The 15,225-nt window shown below is 47.2% G+C and overlaps 1 protein-coding gene across 1 annotated transcript; it reads left to right on the top strand.

Moving 5' to 3' along the window:
* Positions 1 to 8,557: 8,557 nt before the first annotated feature.
* On the top strand, positions 8,558 to 15,208 carry LOC134532235 (proteasome subunit alpha type-7). The gene is made up of 6 exons (XM_063368658.1): positions 8,558 to 8,750; positions 10,836 to 10,962; positions 11,159 to 11,272; positions 14,189 to 14,322; positions 14,397 to 14,579; positions 15,041 to 15,208. Exons 1-6 carry the CDS (start codon positions 8,649 to 8,651, stop codon positions 15,128 to 15,130), a joined length of 750 nt encoding a protein of 249 aa, XP_063224728.1. The 5' UTR covers positions 8,558 to 8,648; the 3' UTR covers positions 15,131 to 15,208.
* The last annotated feature ends 17 nt before the right edge of the window (positions 15,209 to 15,225 follow it).

The raw sequence follows: 15,225 nt of genomic DNA, 5'->3' as shown, positions 1-15,225 counted from the left end.
GCTACCATTTTAAAACTGACCTAGGATTCAATTTTTTTTTTTACACTTTGTTACATTAATAAACATGTACATATATGTTTTGTTAAAAAAAATGATTTCATGTAATTATTAATGTATTATCTTGAATTAAATGGATATTTGAGGACAAACTTGCTTGAATAACATATCAAAACACTTCATACAAGTTGACGCCGACCGCCAATGCTCCTCTGTCGCATAGACCGCTATGCCTCATCAGAGCCTCGCAAAAGCGTGTGCACCGAACGCGCCCGTGCGCGCAGCAAAGGGTAGTGCGTGCGTCGAGGCGAACGCCGTGCAACGAGTGCTGCGCCGGCGGAAGGATCCGGCCGGGTGTGGCATATCCTTCCGCCGCACTACAACAGATTATTATAATTATGTTTTCCACAGGTTTTTATTAAACATTATTTTTCATTAATTAATAATTCAGTCCTTGCAAAATCATGTTTCACTGTGCGATTTGTCCCGAACCTGGCCGGTTCAGTTTCCCGCGAAATTCACACGTTTCCGCGGGAGGGCTGGCGGGGGAGGGGGGGTCACGCGCGGCGACACCGGCAGTGTCCTTCGAGAACTCAACCGGGCCGGCAGCCTGCGTGCAACGCGGAACCTTCAACCTTTGCTTTCACCGACATGTAGTTTTCAATAGTGTAATTTCTTTTCAACCTTTCACGTACAGTTCCGCGGTCGGCCTAAATTTACCATGAGGTACTTAATTTAATTAAATCAGTGCTCCGAGATGAGTGTTCTACGTCATACGTAAGTACTGTGGGGAGTTTTTGTGAATTTGCGTCGGCGCTTCACGCCCCAACCTAGCCTACCGGCTACATAGTTTTGGCCCGCACGGGGCAGCCAGCAGGCGACGCATGCTATCGAACATAATAACGATTCAGTCCCTGGGACACGTCTAGATATCACGTAGAGTCGCCGGAGACACGGGCCTACGTGTCGCTAGCCCAGTTTATTAAGTGTAATGTATTAGTGAAATAGTTGTTTGTCCAAATGTTATCTGTCACGTCAGGGTATATGTATCATCGTCGTACGGCATTGAGCCGCCAAACAATAACGATTCAGTCCCTGGGACACAACTAGACATCACGTAGAGTCACCAGAGATACGGGCCTACGTGTTGCTAGCCCAGTTTATTAAGAGCTAGGTAATAGTGAAGTGTATTGTTCGTCAAGATATCGTGCGCCATGTCAGAGTGTATTTTGTAACTTTATCATCACGTGTACAAGTCCGCCCCTCACGCGCATTATAATCGCGAGCCGCCACTGAGGAAGTGAGCTGCGCGTGTGACTAGTCGCGTCGGGCAAACCGTTACGGCCAGAACGGCAGCACCATGTATTGGGCTGTGCTGTATTAAATTCACCAACTAAACTTTTCAAATTTTTTGTGTTTCAAATTAGTGTACCAGTAAGGGCTCGCGTAGGAATAAAGGAATCGCGCGGAAACCGACGCGACGCGCAGACAGCCAAAGGAGCGGGCACCTGGCGATAGGCGCGCGTCGAGTTACGCGCCAGACGCGCATCAAGTTACCCGCCAGGCGCGATAACGGCTGTGGGAGCGGAAGTCCGCGCGCCTCACACAGGGATCGGGTGGCGCAGCTGCGCAGCTGCTATGCGCATGAACATGAGCCGTGACAGAGCGGTAAGCATAGACATGGATGGGGTATGCCACGCATGCCTTCTGCCAGGGTTGCCGATAAATTATGCCGCGGCAGGGATTTTCGCCACCTGTACCTGCGACACGGAGAAGAAGCACAAAACAGACTTTGACGGCGGAAAACCAGGGCCGACTTCTACATTTAAGTGCGGCGCGAGGGGGTGTCATCGGCGGCCCGATGAGGTGGCGTTCTGCCATCAGTGCCGCACCGTGAGGCACCGCTCGTGCACCGAGGCCCGGGAGTTCCTCAACTTAAGGAATGGGCTGTTCAGGTGCCGCGCGTGCGAGCTCGCGCTGGACAGACCGTCAGCGATGCCGTCGCCTCCTATCGCACCGCACCCCGGCGGCACTCTCAAACTACCGGAGTTTGGAGGGCAGGAGCACGAAGACCCCGTAAAATTCCTACAGTGATACCGGGACAGGCTTGCTCGATATGCGGTCCCCACGTACGCACCATGGCGCCCCGTCAGGACGGACGGGCGCGGCTCACACCGCCCGTCAACGGCCCGCACCGGGTCGTCGGCGAGCCGCACCGTACCCAAGGTGGCCCCGGCGACATCGGCAGCACCTGCGGTGTCCGCTGACACACCGGCACGCCTCGTCAGGACGGACGGGCGCGGCTCACCCGACTCGTCAGCGGCCTGCAACGGGTCGTCGGCGAGCCGCACCGGACACCAGGTGGCCCCGACGACATCGGCAGCACCTGCGGACCGCCTGACGGCAGCGGCAGCGCCCCGGGAGCAGTGCGGTGAGTCGTTCCAATTAGGGCAGTTGGAACCTGGGGCGGGGCATTTACTCAGGATTCCCGTCAGGATGGATGGACAGCCAGTGCATGCCCTTGTCGACAGGGCCACCAGCCACACGTATGTGTCGGCTCAATGCTCGAGCGTACGGGATATTGACTCAAGTGCAGAGGAGGTACAGTTAGCGACGAAGGGGGCGACAGCTCGTATTGTCGGTCGCGCGAACATCACCCTCTCCATCAGGGACCATGTTAGCCACACAACAGCACTAGTAGTAGAGGGGCTACGGGAGACGCTGATCCTAGGACTGCCTTGGCTGGCGCAGGAGGACGCCACTGTGGAGGTCAGGGAGGGGAGATTGCACGTTGGCCATCACGAGCGGCGCACAGTTTACAGCCTCGGCTATCGGTCACCCGCCGAGCAGGGGACACCCATCACGCTCGCGGACCTGAGGAATGGTGTGCCCGCTGCCCATGTAGAACTCATAAACAATGTCTTGTCCCAACAGCCACAGGTGTTTGCGGCCACAGACATGCTCCGCCGTACCAAAAATACGGAACACACCATCCCCACCCGACCTCACCAACCCCAGTTCGTAAAACCGTACGGGTTCGGACCCACTGAGAGGCACGTCATCCAGACCCAGATCACGGAAATGCTACGCGATGGAGTCATCGAACCCAGTGAGTCGCCATACAACTGCCAGATTGTCATGGCGAACAAGAAAGATGGCTCCATGCGTTTTTGTGTGAATTTCAAACCAGTCAATTCAGTAACCATACCCGCCCCACCACCGCTCATCAACATAACAGACACTTTGGCAGGGCTGGGCGACGTCCGCATCTTCACGTCCCTGGACCTCAAGTCCGGGTACTGGCAGGTGCCGGTACGTCCAGAGGACCGCCCGAAGACCGCGTTCACTGCCCCTGACGGCCGGCGTTTCCAGTTCTGTGCCATGCCGTTCGGGCTGATGGACGCCCCCGCGACCTTCCAGGCCATGATGGTGCGTGTGTTAGACGGTTACGCGGGCGAGTTCGCCACCGCGTACTTGGATGACGTCATCATCTGGTCACAGTCGTGGGAGGACCACGCCCGGCACCTCGGCCTGGTCCTTGAGCGGCTGGCCAGACACGGCCTTACGTGTGCCCCCCAGAAATGCCACGTGGGCGCGGCTGAACTGGAGTACCTAGGGCACATGGTGGACGCGGAGGGTTGCCGCCCTCTGCCAAAGCACCTGAACCTTATTGAGTCCAAACCCGCCCCTCGAACCCGCAAGCAGCTGCAGAAGTTGATGGGCCTTCTCAACTGGCTGCGCTCGTTCATTCCGCATTTTGCCAGCGTCACCGCCCCGATGACGGACTTGCTGTCACCCAAGCTCCGGTTTCAGTGGACCAGCGAAGCGGACGCCGCCCTGGATGCGGTGAAACGGCAGTTCCGCGAGTGCCACCAGCTCGCCCGTCTGCAGCCTGACCTTCCCCTGTTCCTTCAGACAGACGCCAGTCAGGAGGGGATGGGGGCCGTCCTATACCAGGTGGGGGACAAAGGCGTGCGCCGGGTGGTGGAGTACGCCAGCGCCAAGTTCGGCCAGCCCGAACGGCGGTACCATGTGAACGAGCAGGAGTGCATGGCCGTCGTTTGGGCTATGCGCCGCTACCGCCACCACCTGGAGGGCCGCCGGTTCACGCTGCGGACGGACAGCCAGTGTCTCCGCTGGCTGGACTCCGCCCAGGGCCGCAAGTCGAAGTTCACGAGGTGGGCGTTGATGCTCCAGAACTTCGACTTCGCGGTCGAGCACGTCCCTGGACGGGACAACCAGTTCGCCGACGAGTTGTCGCGCCATCCCGACCCACACAACACGTTTTAGGATGACCAGGACTGGGAGGGGCTGTTGCCGCCAGGGGGAGTCGCGCCGCCGGTCACTCCAGGGGAGGCGCCCGCAACTTTATTCCACATCCTAAGGGCCCCCGATCATCCCGCCGTCTTGCCTGTGGAGACCCTGAGCGGATTAGTGGAATTCGTGAAACAGGCCCAGCGGACAGACGACCCCACACAGGCCGAGGTGCGGTCATGTGGGGAGCAGGTTCACCCCTACCACAGGTGCGTGGACGGGGTGTTGGAGACCCGGGTACCAGGGGACATGGACGCCTGGCGCCTTCATGTGCCGCTCGGTGCCCGCGAGCAGGTCATGGGCTTCCACCACACGCACGAGCTGGCGGGACACCCAGGTGCGCACCAAACCCAGTTAGACATCCGTAAGACCTTCCATTGGCCGGGGGTGACGCGGGACGTACGGGACCTGGTGCGGCGCTGCCAGCAGTGCCAGCAGAGGAAGACGAGGCGGTCTGACGGGGTGGAGCAGCAGCGCCCCCGACGGCCCCGCGACCTGTTTCACACCCTGGCCCTGGACATAATGGGGCCCTACCCGCGGACCACCCGGGGAAGGAGGTTCTTGGTCGTCATCACAGACATTTTCACCCGGTGGGTCGAGGCCTTCCCGGTGTCCAACGTGCGCGCCGGAACCATAGCCGCCCTGCTGGACCACGAGATATTCCCGCGGTATGGTTTCGCGCGCGTGCTGTTGACGGACAACGGCTGTCAGTTCAGCGGGAGGCGCTGGAGAGCTGACTGTCGCCGTTGGGGTCTCGACCACCACACCACCCCCATTTACCATCCCCAGGCCAACCCCACTGAGAGGCGGAACCAGGAGGTCAAGGCGCAGCTGCGGCTGAGGTTGGGGGACGACCACTCCAAATGGGACGTCCACCTGCCGAAGCTGTTGTATTGCCTCCGGCGCCGCACCAACGCTGTCACCGGTCATTCCCCTGCCGAGCTTCTGTACGGGAAGAACTTGGCTTTGCCCGGGGAAAGCAGGGTGGCCGATGTTGCCATGGGCACGGTGGCGCGCCCCAATCATGAGGAGGGGAGGGAGCACGCCAGACAACGGCAGGCCCAAATTCCTGGCGGCCCACACGCCCATGACTAGTCACCCCCCACCCCCCATCCAGCCAGGTCAGCTGGTATATGTCAGGCAGCACCACTTGTCGTCCGGGGCGCGTAACTTTTGTGCGGGGTTGGCGCCCCGATGGTCGGAGCCGCGGGAGGTCCTGTGGAGGACGGGCCCCTTATCCTATGCGGTCCGAATGCCAAGGGGGCGGCTTGCTAAAGTGCACCGGGACGACCTGCGCGTAGTCGCGCACGGGGTCAGAGTTGGCCCAACGACCCCCTCTTCACCATCCCCCACACTCCAGGAAGCCACAGATACGCCGCGGGAAGGAGCAGCACCTGAACCCACCACCCGGGGGGACATGCACACGGGCGACACAGACGTGGGTAGCCCTGATCAGGCACATGAGTGCAACCAACCCGACCTCCGGGACACCCCGAGCAGGTCCCCGGTGCCGCTGGCCACAGTTCCGCACGTCCCCGAGGAGGTGGGGAATCCGTTGGTCTGGTTTCCTGACGAGGAGGGGGAGGAGGTCTGTGAGGAGGAGGACGACGAGCCACTGTGGCCGCTGGACCTCAGCCTGGCGGACGCCACGTTCCGGGTGTCCGTGGACGAGCCCGAGGAGGGGGAGGAGGAGCCGGACAGTAGGGATAGGCGCCCCACCCGCAGACGTCGGGCCCCGGTCAGGACGTGCTGCGCGGACGACAGCGAGCCGGTAGAGTTCGCTCCTGTCCCCGCCGTGGAGGCGAGCTGCCCGACCACCCAACCGGACACGAGGGGACCTACCACACTCTGCACAGTGGAGACCCCTACCAGCACAGTCCCCACCACACGACCACAGAGGGCCCGCCGACCCCCGGCCTACCTGGCGGATTACGAGTGGTCCAGGTCCCCGTCGAGCTACTCCACCCGGGCGCGGCCTGTAAGGGGCGATCCAGGTGTGCCAACACTCGTGGCCGGACCCCTATCATTCCCCCCGCCCACGTCATCCATTCCACCACCCTGCCACACCCCGACCACACTGACCCCCCCACCCACTTGTCACCATATTGAGCTAGAAGCGGCGCACGTCGCTGCCCAGTCCCAGGGTGGGAAAGGACACGGGTCAGGGCGTAACCCCTTAGCATTCATTGAGTGGGAGAGGTATTCAGGGCAGAATGTTTACATCACAACACACCATCCACTCCGCCGCGTAGTGTAGGGCTCGCAGTGCGGCGAACGTCAGTGAAGTGCTCAGCGTGTGAAGCGAGGCGTTGATGCACATAGCGGTCTCAGAGAAGGGGGGGCATTTGACGCCGACCGCCAATGCTCCTCTGTCGCATAGACCGCTATGCCTCATCAACGTCTCGCAAAAGCGTGTGCACCGAACGCGCCCGTGCGCGCAGCAAAGTGCAGTTCGTGCGACGAGGCGAACGCCATACAACGAGTGCTACACCGGCGCAAGGATCCGGCCGGGTGTGGCATATCCTTCCGCCGCACTACAACAAATTGTTATAATTATGTTTTTCCACAGGATTTTATTAAACATTGTTTTTTATTAATTAATAATTAAGTCTTTGCAAAATCATGTTTCAATGTGCGATTTGTCCCGAACCTGGCCGGTTCAGTTTCCCGCGAAATTCACACGTTTCCGCGGGAGGGCTGGCGGGGGAGGGGGGTCGCGCGCGGCGACACCGCTAGTGTCCTTCGAGAGCTCAACCAGGCCGGCAGCCTGCGCGCAACGCGGCACCTTCAACCTTTGCATTCACCGACATGTAGTTTTCCATAGTGTAATTTCTTTTCAACCTTTTGTACAGTTCCGCGGTCGGCCTAAATTTACCATGAGGTACTTAACTTAATTCAATCAGTGCTCCGAGATGAGTGTGTTACGTCATACGTAAGTACTGTGGGGAGAGTATGTGTTTTTACGTCGGCGCTTCACGCCCAACCTAGCCTACAGGCTACTTAGTTTTGGCCCGCACGGGGCAGCCAGCAGGCAACACGTGCCATCCAACTTAATAACGATTCAGTCCCTGGGACACACCTAGTCACCACGTAGAGTCGCCGGAGACACGGGCCTACGTGTTGCTAGCCCAGTTTATCCAGAGCTAGGTATTAGTGTAGTGTATTGTGCTTCAAAATATCGTGTGCCATGTCAGTGTCTTTTGTAACTTTCGCGTCACGTATACGAGTCTGCCCCTCACGCGCATAAGAATCGTGAGCCACCACTGAGGAAGTGAGCTGCGCGTGTGACTAGTCGCGTCGGGCAAACCGTTACGGCCAGAACGGGCAGCACCATGTATTGGGCTGTGCTGTATTAAATTCACCAACTATCTGAAGAGGTTTTGTGTTATTATTCAGGCGTCCCGAGTGGCCTCAACAGCTCGGGGGGCCCTACTGCGTTGACCCCTACCTCTAGCCACAAGGCCGAACCCTCCCTGAGAACACGAACTGGACAAAAATTACGTTTAAATAATCAGAGGTAGCGGGGACGGCGTCAATTTTTAAAAAGGATGAAAAGCATAATTATTTAACACTTGGATGTTTTAATTTACTTTGGTGTACAAAAACAATGTGCTATGATTAATATGATGATAAGTCGCCAATACATAAATTATTAGGTGGTAAATGCTGGCCAGAAATATAAAATTTAGTTCCTGATCCAACATGAAGTCACTCTCTTCTTGAGATGCATGACCCATCTAAATAACGTGCCTTCTTCTTTAGCCAATCACAGATCACGTCTTTAGTAACATAACGATTATTAACACCAGTCAAAATTGCAAATCATATAATCTCTAAATAAAAGAACAGATGGTGACAAATAAAAAAGAATTAAAAAAAATAGGTGGTTATTTTACATAAAATGTTCAAATCATAAAGAATAAAATTTAAAATAAAAACTGAAGTAAAAAAAATTTCGTAGCATAAAAGTTATAGAGATCTGATTATAATCATCAAAAGAAACAGCCACAATACCTAACGGTAATAAAACCTTTCTCGAAACTGCATTAAATCTCTAGAAACAATAGCTTAAATTAAATTCAGATATAACATTTTTACAGGTGTTAAAAAACTTCAATTACACATAATTGGTTTTAATTTAAATAATTATTTCTCAAGTTGTGTGTTTTTCATATCTATGGTTGTTTTAGTTATAACTATTTCTAGTAATTTCTAGTAATGACGATGTAGTAGTTTTCATAGTGTTGCTATACGGTTAATATTACATGTCTATGAACGTTACAAAGCGTAAAAACAATTTTTAAAATTGTTGACGATTCTATCAGAAAGTGTTAAACATGAGTTCAAGATATGATAGAGCTATTACAGTATTTTCTCCAGACGGTCATTTACTTCAAGTTGAATACGCCCAGGAAGCTGTTAGGAAAGGTTCCACTGCAGTAAGTGTGAAATTAAATAATGTCGTTATTAATATTATTATGTAGTGTCATGCCAACAGCACCGACATGAGTAATTAAATGCCTTACGAAGCTGATAGTAATATTTGATTAGCTTACTTTTATTTTTATACTATTCTTACTTTTATTTGTATACTATTAGAACTACGCTATGATGTGTGAAAAATGAAAGTTAGGTTAAGGTAGCCATTGCAAAACTTTTGACATAGACTTTCATAAGTAATAGTACCCAACCGTATGCAGCTCTTGTACATAGGAACTAGTCAACGAACCACAATCCCATAAAATGCCGATTTTAAACATTTTGTTTACTTAAGAATAATTTTATGTTCGATCATGATCTTAGGTAAGGGTTTTGGCAGATTTGTACAGATAATCGTAACATGTAGCCTTGGATAAGTGTTGAATACTGCAACTTTAGTAATTGTCTAGTGCAGGGGTGCCTGTCTAAAAAAAGAATGGAAATACCGAAAATTGGATTCATTCATTTCCTTGTTTATTTCTAATGATTCTGTAGAGGGCATTCGGTATAAGTTTTTTTTTTCGCATATCCAAGCCTATCCTTTGATCCTAATGTCATAATCGTGAATACATTGATCCTGTGGTACAAGATGCTTGTTGTTTTAATTTAGTACACCGAAAGATCCTGGATACAAAAAAATTTGTGATGTAAAAATGAATTATGATTGTATTATCAGATTAAATAAAAATCTGAAAATGATTGTGTTTTTACTTCCTAACATTGTTTCATTGTAATATTTTTGTTATGTCAAGGATATTTTGACACTAAATTAAAACAGCAAGCAGCATGTACCACAGGATCAATCGTACAGGTTCATGCCATTAAGATCAGAGATAAACTTGGATACGTGATATGGAACAATTACTGAGCATTCAGATATTTTCTATAACTTCACAATTAATTAACCAGTTTACGTTCACCTTTGCGGTAACTGGGCTGCCTCTTGGCTAGATTCCAGGTAAACGTGAATGCTACTACCAGTCCAGCCACATGCATAGGTGTAAAATTAAGACCATTAGAGTGGATAACCAATTAGGGTGGAAACAGTCATGGCCTCTGTCGTGTCACACCTTCTACACATGAAAAGTGAAGTAGCAATAAAAAGAGAGGGTACTGCAAACAGAATTGGAGGCTGGAGACTGGGAAACCTAGGAGGAAACAATGTGCCACAGAAATTGCAACTGGACGTCTTCCAATCTTCAGGTCACCGAACACGGGACTACATTAAAGTTACAAAAAATGTAACAAAACTGAAGGACTGGTCATGAAAAAGTCTCTCTACATGCCTTTATTAACATGCACTTATTTTGACTTATATTGCTCATTTTGTTGGTATTTTGGAGTTCTATTCATTTTTAGAAGTGGTTTCAAACAATTGATACATGTTTAATAGGACCTATTATGGAATTCCAGTCCTGCACTATCAGTAAGACATTTATCTCTTTAGAATAAAAAAAGCACTATTGGGGTATATTGTCGTGGATTTAATATCCATTGCAATTGGCTAGTTTTACAAACGTGATTCTTTTATAATACTTTGTGTACTATATTGCACAATTTTATAAGAGTACATAGTGATCAAAAATGTATGTAGAAAAATTGAGATAGTAAAGAATGTAATAAAAAAAAATTCAAAGCTGAGCTGACAAGAGTGGATAGATTATCTTGATACATAGAATATTGAACATAAAATATTTACATATCAATATTATGCTATGTTGCAGTTGATCTACGTAGGTAGTTTGTGTGAGAAAATACATCTTTATTGATCACTCTCTTCCCACTAAGACAATCTGGGTTTGATTCTAAGAAGGGTCAAAAACCTGTATTTTTTTCACAAGTGGGGAAAATTGGTGGTGTTGCTGTGAGCCATTTTTTTTTTCCAGAGTACTCTTTGTTTTTCCCATCAACGCGTTCAAGGGCTGCTCTTTCCAGCTGTTTCACCCCTCTTCCGTACCTAATGATCTTGATGTCGGGACGTTAAGCCCTATGCATTCATTTATCAATCTCGGTAGTGTTTGCAGAGTTTTGTTTTGTGCATGCAGGTGGGCGTTAGAGGCACGGACGTCGTGGTCCTGGGGGTCGAGAAGAAGTCCGTCGCGAAGCTGCAGGAAGAACGAACAGTTCGCAAAATATGCCTTCTAGATGATCATGTAGTAATGGCATTCGCAGGTATTTGTGATTACGTTGCTGAAACACTTTTGAGCTACACTCGTGTGTCAAATAGTATTTTACTGCTGTTGTGATTGCAAAATATGTCATGTACTTCGCCTATATTCATGTAGGTATGTAGCCCTGTGTCTTCAGAGTAATTAAAATGGTCTCAAGCATATTAAATATGTGTGTAGCTAAAAATTGTTGCTTTTAGGTTTGACTGCTGATGCTCGAATTCTGATAAACCGAGCTCAGATTGAATGCCAGAGCCACAAACTAACTGTAGAGGATCCTGTCACCTTGGAGTACATAACGCGCTACATCGCAGGTGAGTTGAAGTACACTTACTAATGGTTATTGTTGTTACTAATCTTGTTAGTGACTCCTTTAAAATGTTTAAATAATAAATCATTGCAGTGAAATAATATATTTTTAATGGTTTTAACTAAAAGATACATTTAAAATGTATGGAATTTGAGTGATTGATCTAAAATTAGTATTCAGAAACTTTTTTACAGTAGTTGATTTATCTACATGGCTTTAATTCATTAGAGATTAAGATATTCAACAACTTGCACTAGTTTTAATGTTTTTATCACACAAAGTTATTGTGTATTCAAATTAGACAATATATAGTAAATAAACTACAGATCTCTAAGCTAATGATGTTAAAAAAAAGTTCATGAGTCTTTGGGGGTGTGCGATTTGGGTTACCCATGGTTTTGGGGTTTAGGGACCATGAACCAAAAAGCTACGTATAAATTTTCTGAAAGTCACACACTGGTATTGGCTACAATAGGTAGTATTTCTTTGAAATTTACCTAAAAATGAACATAATTTTATAGATTCAGGAAGTTATTATTATTGAGTTATTTCTTTTTTTTTTTTTTTAAATAATTAATTTGTTAATTTTGTATGTACCAATATTAAAAGGATAAATTAACAGTCATCAAAAGGAATGAACCAGAAATTTGGAAATAACATTATTATATCAATTAAGGAACTTATTTAATAATACTCACTTTATGCAAATAACTTCTAGGAATAAATTTGTATCACTAACTATATTTTTATAACGTATTAGACTGGGTTTATAAATATATATATTAAAATATCCAAGGAATGTAATGACACAATAATGCAATACGCCATGAATGCAAGAAAATCGCTGCATTTATTATAAGCTTGCAAATTGCAAGACGTAACCAACCCGACAACTTGATATTGTAAAACAGTTAAAATCTAATTTCTTTTCTGGGCTTCTTTCATTGTCATGTTTATTATGAAAACATATTAAATTTACAATGATATTCAATTCTATTTCTTTCACTATGTAAAAGTTCAACAAATGTAAATGTCATGTTTGTAATAAAAACAATATAATAGCTTTCTATGCCCATAACGTCTTCATCTTTAAAAGTTTTTGGAGCACTTCACTTCAGATATTGCCATTGAAAACACAAGCCAAAACGCAAGAAAGTTGGAAGTTGAACAATAGTTGTGTTGCGTTATTGTGCCTTGCGTAGTATATAAACCGGTGCTCCAGAATTTGGCTGCTGAACTTTTTGCATTTTGGGTTTTTGTGTTTACTGTGTAGTTTAGAATCCAGACATTAGAAAAGCCGTATGGCGGTGTGTTACGCTCTTCAGTGCTGAGTGATAAATATTCACAAAATATGTTTTCATGTACATTTCTGGATGCGAATGACACATACTTTCCACACCCGCTGCTAGAATTCGCTCCCTGAATGGTAAATGTGGTTTGCCACAATCACACCCAGGTAACAGCACGTTCACTACGGTAACTATTGAAACATTCAATTAGCAGACGGAAATTTAAAACTATTATAAACTGCTTCGGTAAAAACAAAAAAAAATTGGTTGTCTGTAAAGTCAGTTTACAGACGATAGTTTAACGTGACGTCATAACAAAACATTGATGAAATGATTGATCCAGAAGAAAATGATATATCCAATTCGGCCTGAGACTGAGCCGTAATAGGTTTTTGCAACCAAACCATTTAGGCATTAAAAATATGTTATTCTTTGAGGAAGTAATTTTTTTTAATTTTTCTATCTTTTGTATGATAAAATCTACTTCTGCATACTTTTATGAATAGAATTGATTAATTTTTATTGAATTATCACTATTTTGTATGGATACAAAGAAAGAGTGAAATGAAATCTACAATTTAATTGATAAATTTACATTTATTTGCACTAATTAATTCAAATATATTTATTACTTTTGTAGTGTCGCGTGCACCGTATTTATTTTTACAAGTACAAAAATGAAGGTATAGCGACGGTGGGGATTCGATTCGTCAACCTTTGGATTGGTAGTCAGCGATGCTAACCGCTTGGCCAGGAGGCCATATTAGAAATAATAGTTTCAGATGTTTTATATATATATATATTTATTTATAAAATTTTTGTTCACAATAGGGGAATAATATTATTTTGTTTTTATAACACAATTTTATAACAAATACGCATCCCAAATACACCAAACTAAAACATTGTGCAATAGATCCCGGGTGTAATTTGTATTATTATGTGTAACTGTAAAACACCGTTGTTCGTTAAAAACGTATTTGAATATTCAACATTACTTTTAAATAACCGTACCGATTGTGCTGAAAATCGGTGGATGATCGTTAAATTACATAATATTAATAATTCAAACGACGAAAATATGATTGAAAAGTCAAATTGATGGTTGTTCCAATCGAGTGGAAGAGAGATGCCACGCATGCGTACAATGAGCATAACAGGACACATCCGTAGTGGGACAATATGCGTTACGGGACAATTTTTCATGCGTGCAGCCGATGTTCATCGATTAGACGTCACGTCAAAAGACTTCAACTTCACTGAACCCTGATATTATTTCTTTGCCTGGCCATGTAAAACTCTTTTATTGTCCGGACTTTTATTTAAGTTATTTTTCTCACATGGCATGCTGCCTTCACGGAGATTTTGTCCTTATCACTGGGTGGAATTAAAATGATGGCCTTGGTCAAGCCTGCCTTGAGGTGTGTTTCAAGCCATGAATGTAATTCCATTCTTGCCCCTTAATCTTCCTAATGTTGGCTTTTGAAACCTTATGTAATGCACAAAGAAAACTGGTTAAGTTTGTAATTTTCTACTATAACATCTTAGGTAATGTCAATTTGTGCATGTTATAATAAGCCTGAAATCATGTATTTGAAACACTTTTCATTGGATCATCATCATCTTTTTAGGCCTGAAGCAGAAATACACCCAAAGTAATGGCAGGAGGCCCTTTGGCATATCTTGCCTTCTCACCGGTTTCGACTACGACGGGGTGCCCCACCTGTACCAGACGGAGCCCTCCGGCATCTACTACGAGTGGAAGGTGAGCACAGTGCAGCCAGAGCCCCCGCGCGAGGGAGCGAGTGGGCCGGGAGGAACAGCGTTGCGTGCTCGCAGGCGAACGCGACGGGGCGCAGCGCCAAGACGGTGCGGGAGTTCCTGGAGAAGTACTACACGCCGGAGGTGGTGAGCTCGGAGAAGGGGACGGTGAAGCTGGCGATCAGGGCCCTGCTGGAGGTGGTGCAGTCGGGACGCAAGAACCTGGAGATTGCGGTGATGCGTCGCGGGGAGCCCATGCAGGTGATCCTCGCCCCTCCGGCCCCTGCGTAGCTGACTGTCTGTGCCGTCCGTGGATCTTGCCACCATTTGCTTTAACTGTAGTTGTTTGGTTTTAATCTCTGCTTCCGAATTTGCATGACATGAAAAAATTTATCTCGTCTCATTTATTGCTGCAGAACAAAAAAATACATAGTCTAGTCGAGAAATAAAACATAGAAAATTTAAACAGAAAGATAGCGGAACCATTTTTTTTATGCCAGTAGAATACATACTGGCGCTATTGGCAGGGAAACGTTTGTGAAGTTGTAGTGAACATTGTATTCAGCATTAATAAGGGTTTTCAATAATTGCCAGTTGCAATTAATTTAATCTGGTTATTAATTGTGTGAATCAATGCATTTGTCTGATTGTGATGTGCTGTTGTGTTAGAAAATCCAGATCATTGACAACACTGTTGCATTCTCCGGAATGTGTTCTCCTAGATGCTGGATGGGGATAAGATTGAGGAGTATGTGTCCGAAATAGAGAAGGAGAAAGAAGAGGAAGCAGAGAAGAAAAAGCAAAAGAAATAAAAATGAAAACAGGGTGGTTGTTAACAATGTAATTTTTATGTACATTAAAATAAATTGCTTTGTTTTTAAGCTAGAAAATGTTTTATTTCACAAAA

This window comes from Bacillus rossius, chromosome 1, assembly GCF_032445375.1.
Source record: "Bacillus rossius redtenbacheri isolate Brsri chromosome 1, Brsri_v3, whole genome shotgun sequence".
In the NCBI taxonomy this organism is placed as follows: Eukaryota; Metazoa; Arthropoda; class Insecta; order Phasmatodea; family Bacillidae; genus Bacillus; species Bacillus rossius.
Note: the sequence above shows the minus strand (reverse complement) of the source record. Positions and strands in the feature narration are given on the sequence as shown.

Coding starts and splice junctions, on each gene's coding strand:
- LOC134532235 (XM_063368658.1), top strand. CDS start 8,649: ATGAGTTCAAGATATGATAGAGCTATTACAGTATTTTCTCCAGACGGT. Junction 10,963..11,158: donor TGTAGTAATGGCATTCGCAG/GTATTTGTGATT, acceptor TGTTGCTTTTAG/GTTTGACTGCTGATGCTCGA. Junction 14,323..14,396: donor GCATCTACTACGAGTGGAAG/GTGAGCACAGTG, acceptor GCGTGCTCGCAG/GCGAACGCGACGGGGCGCAG.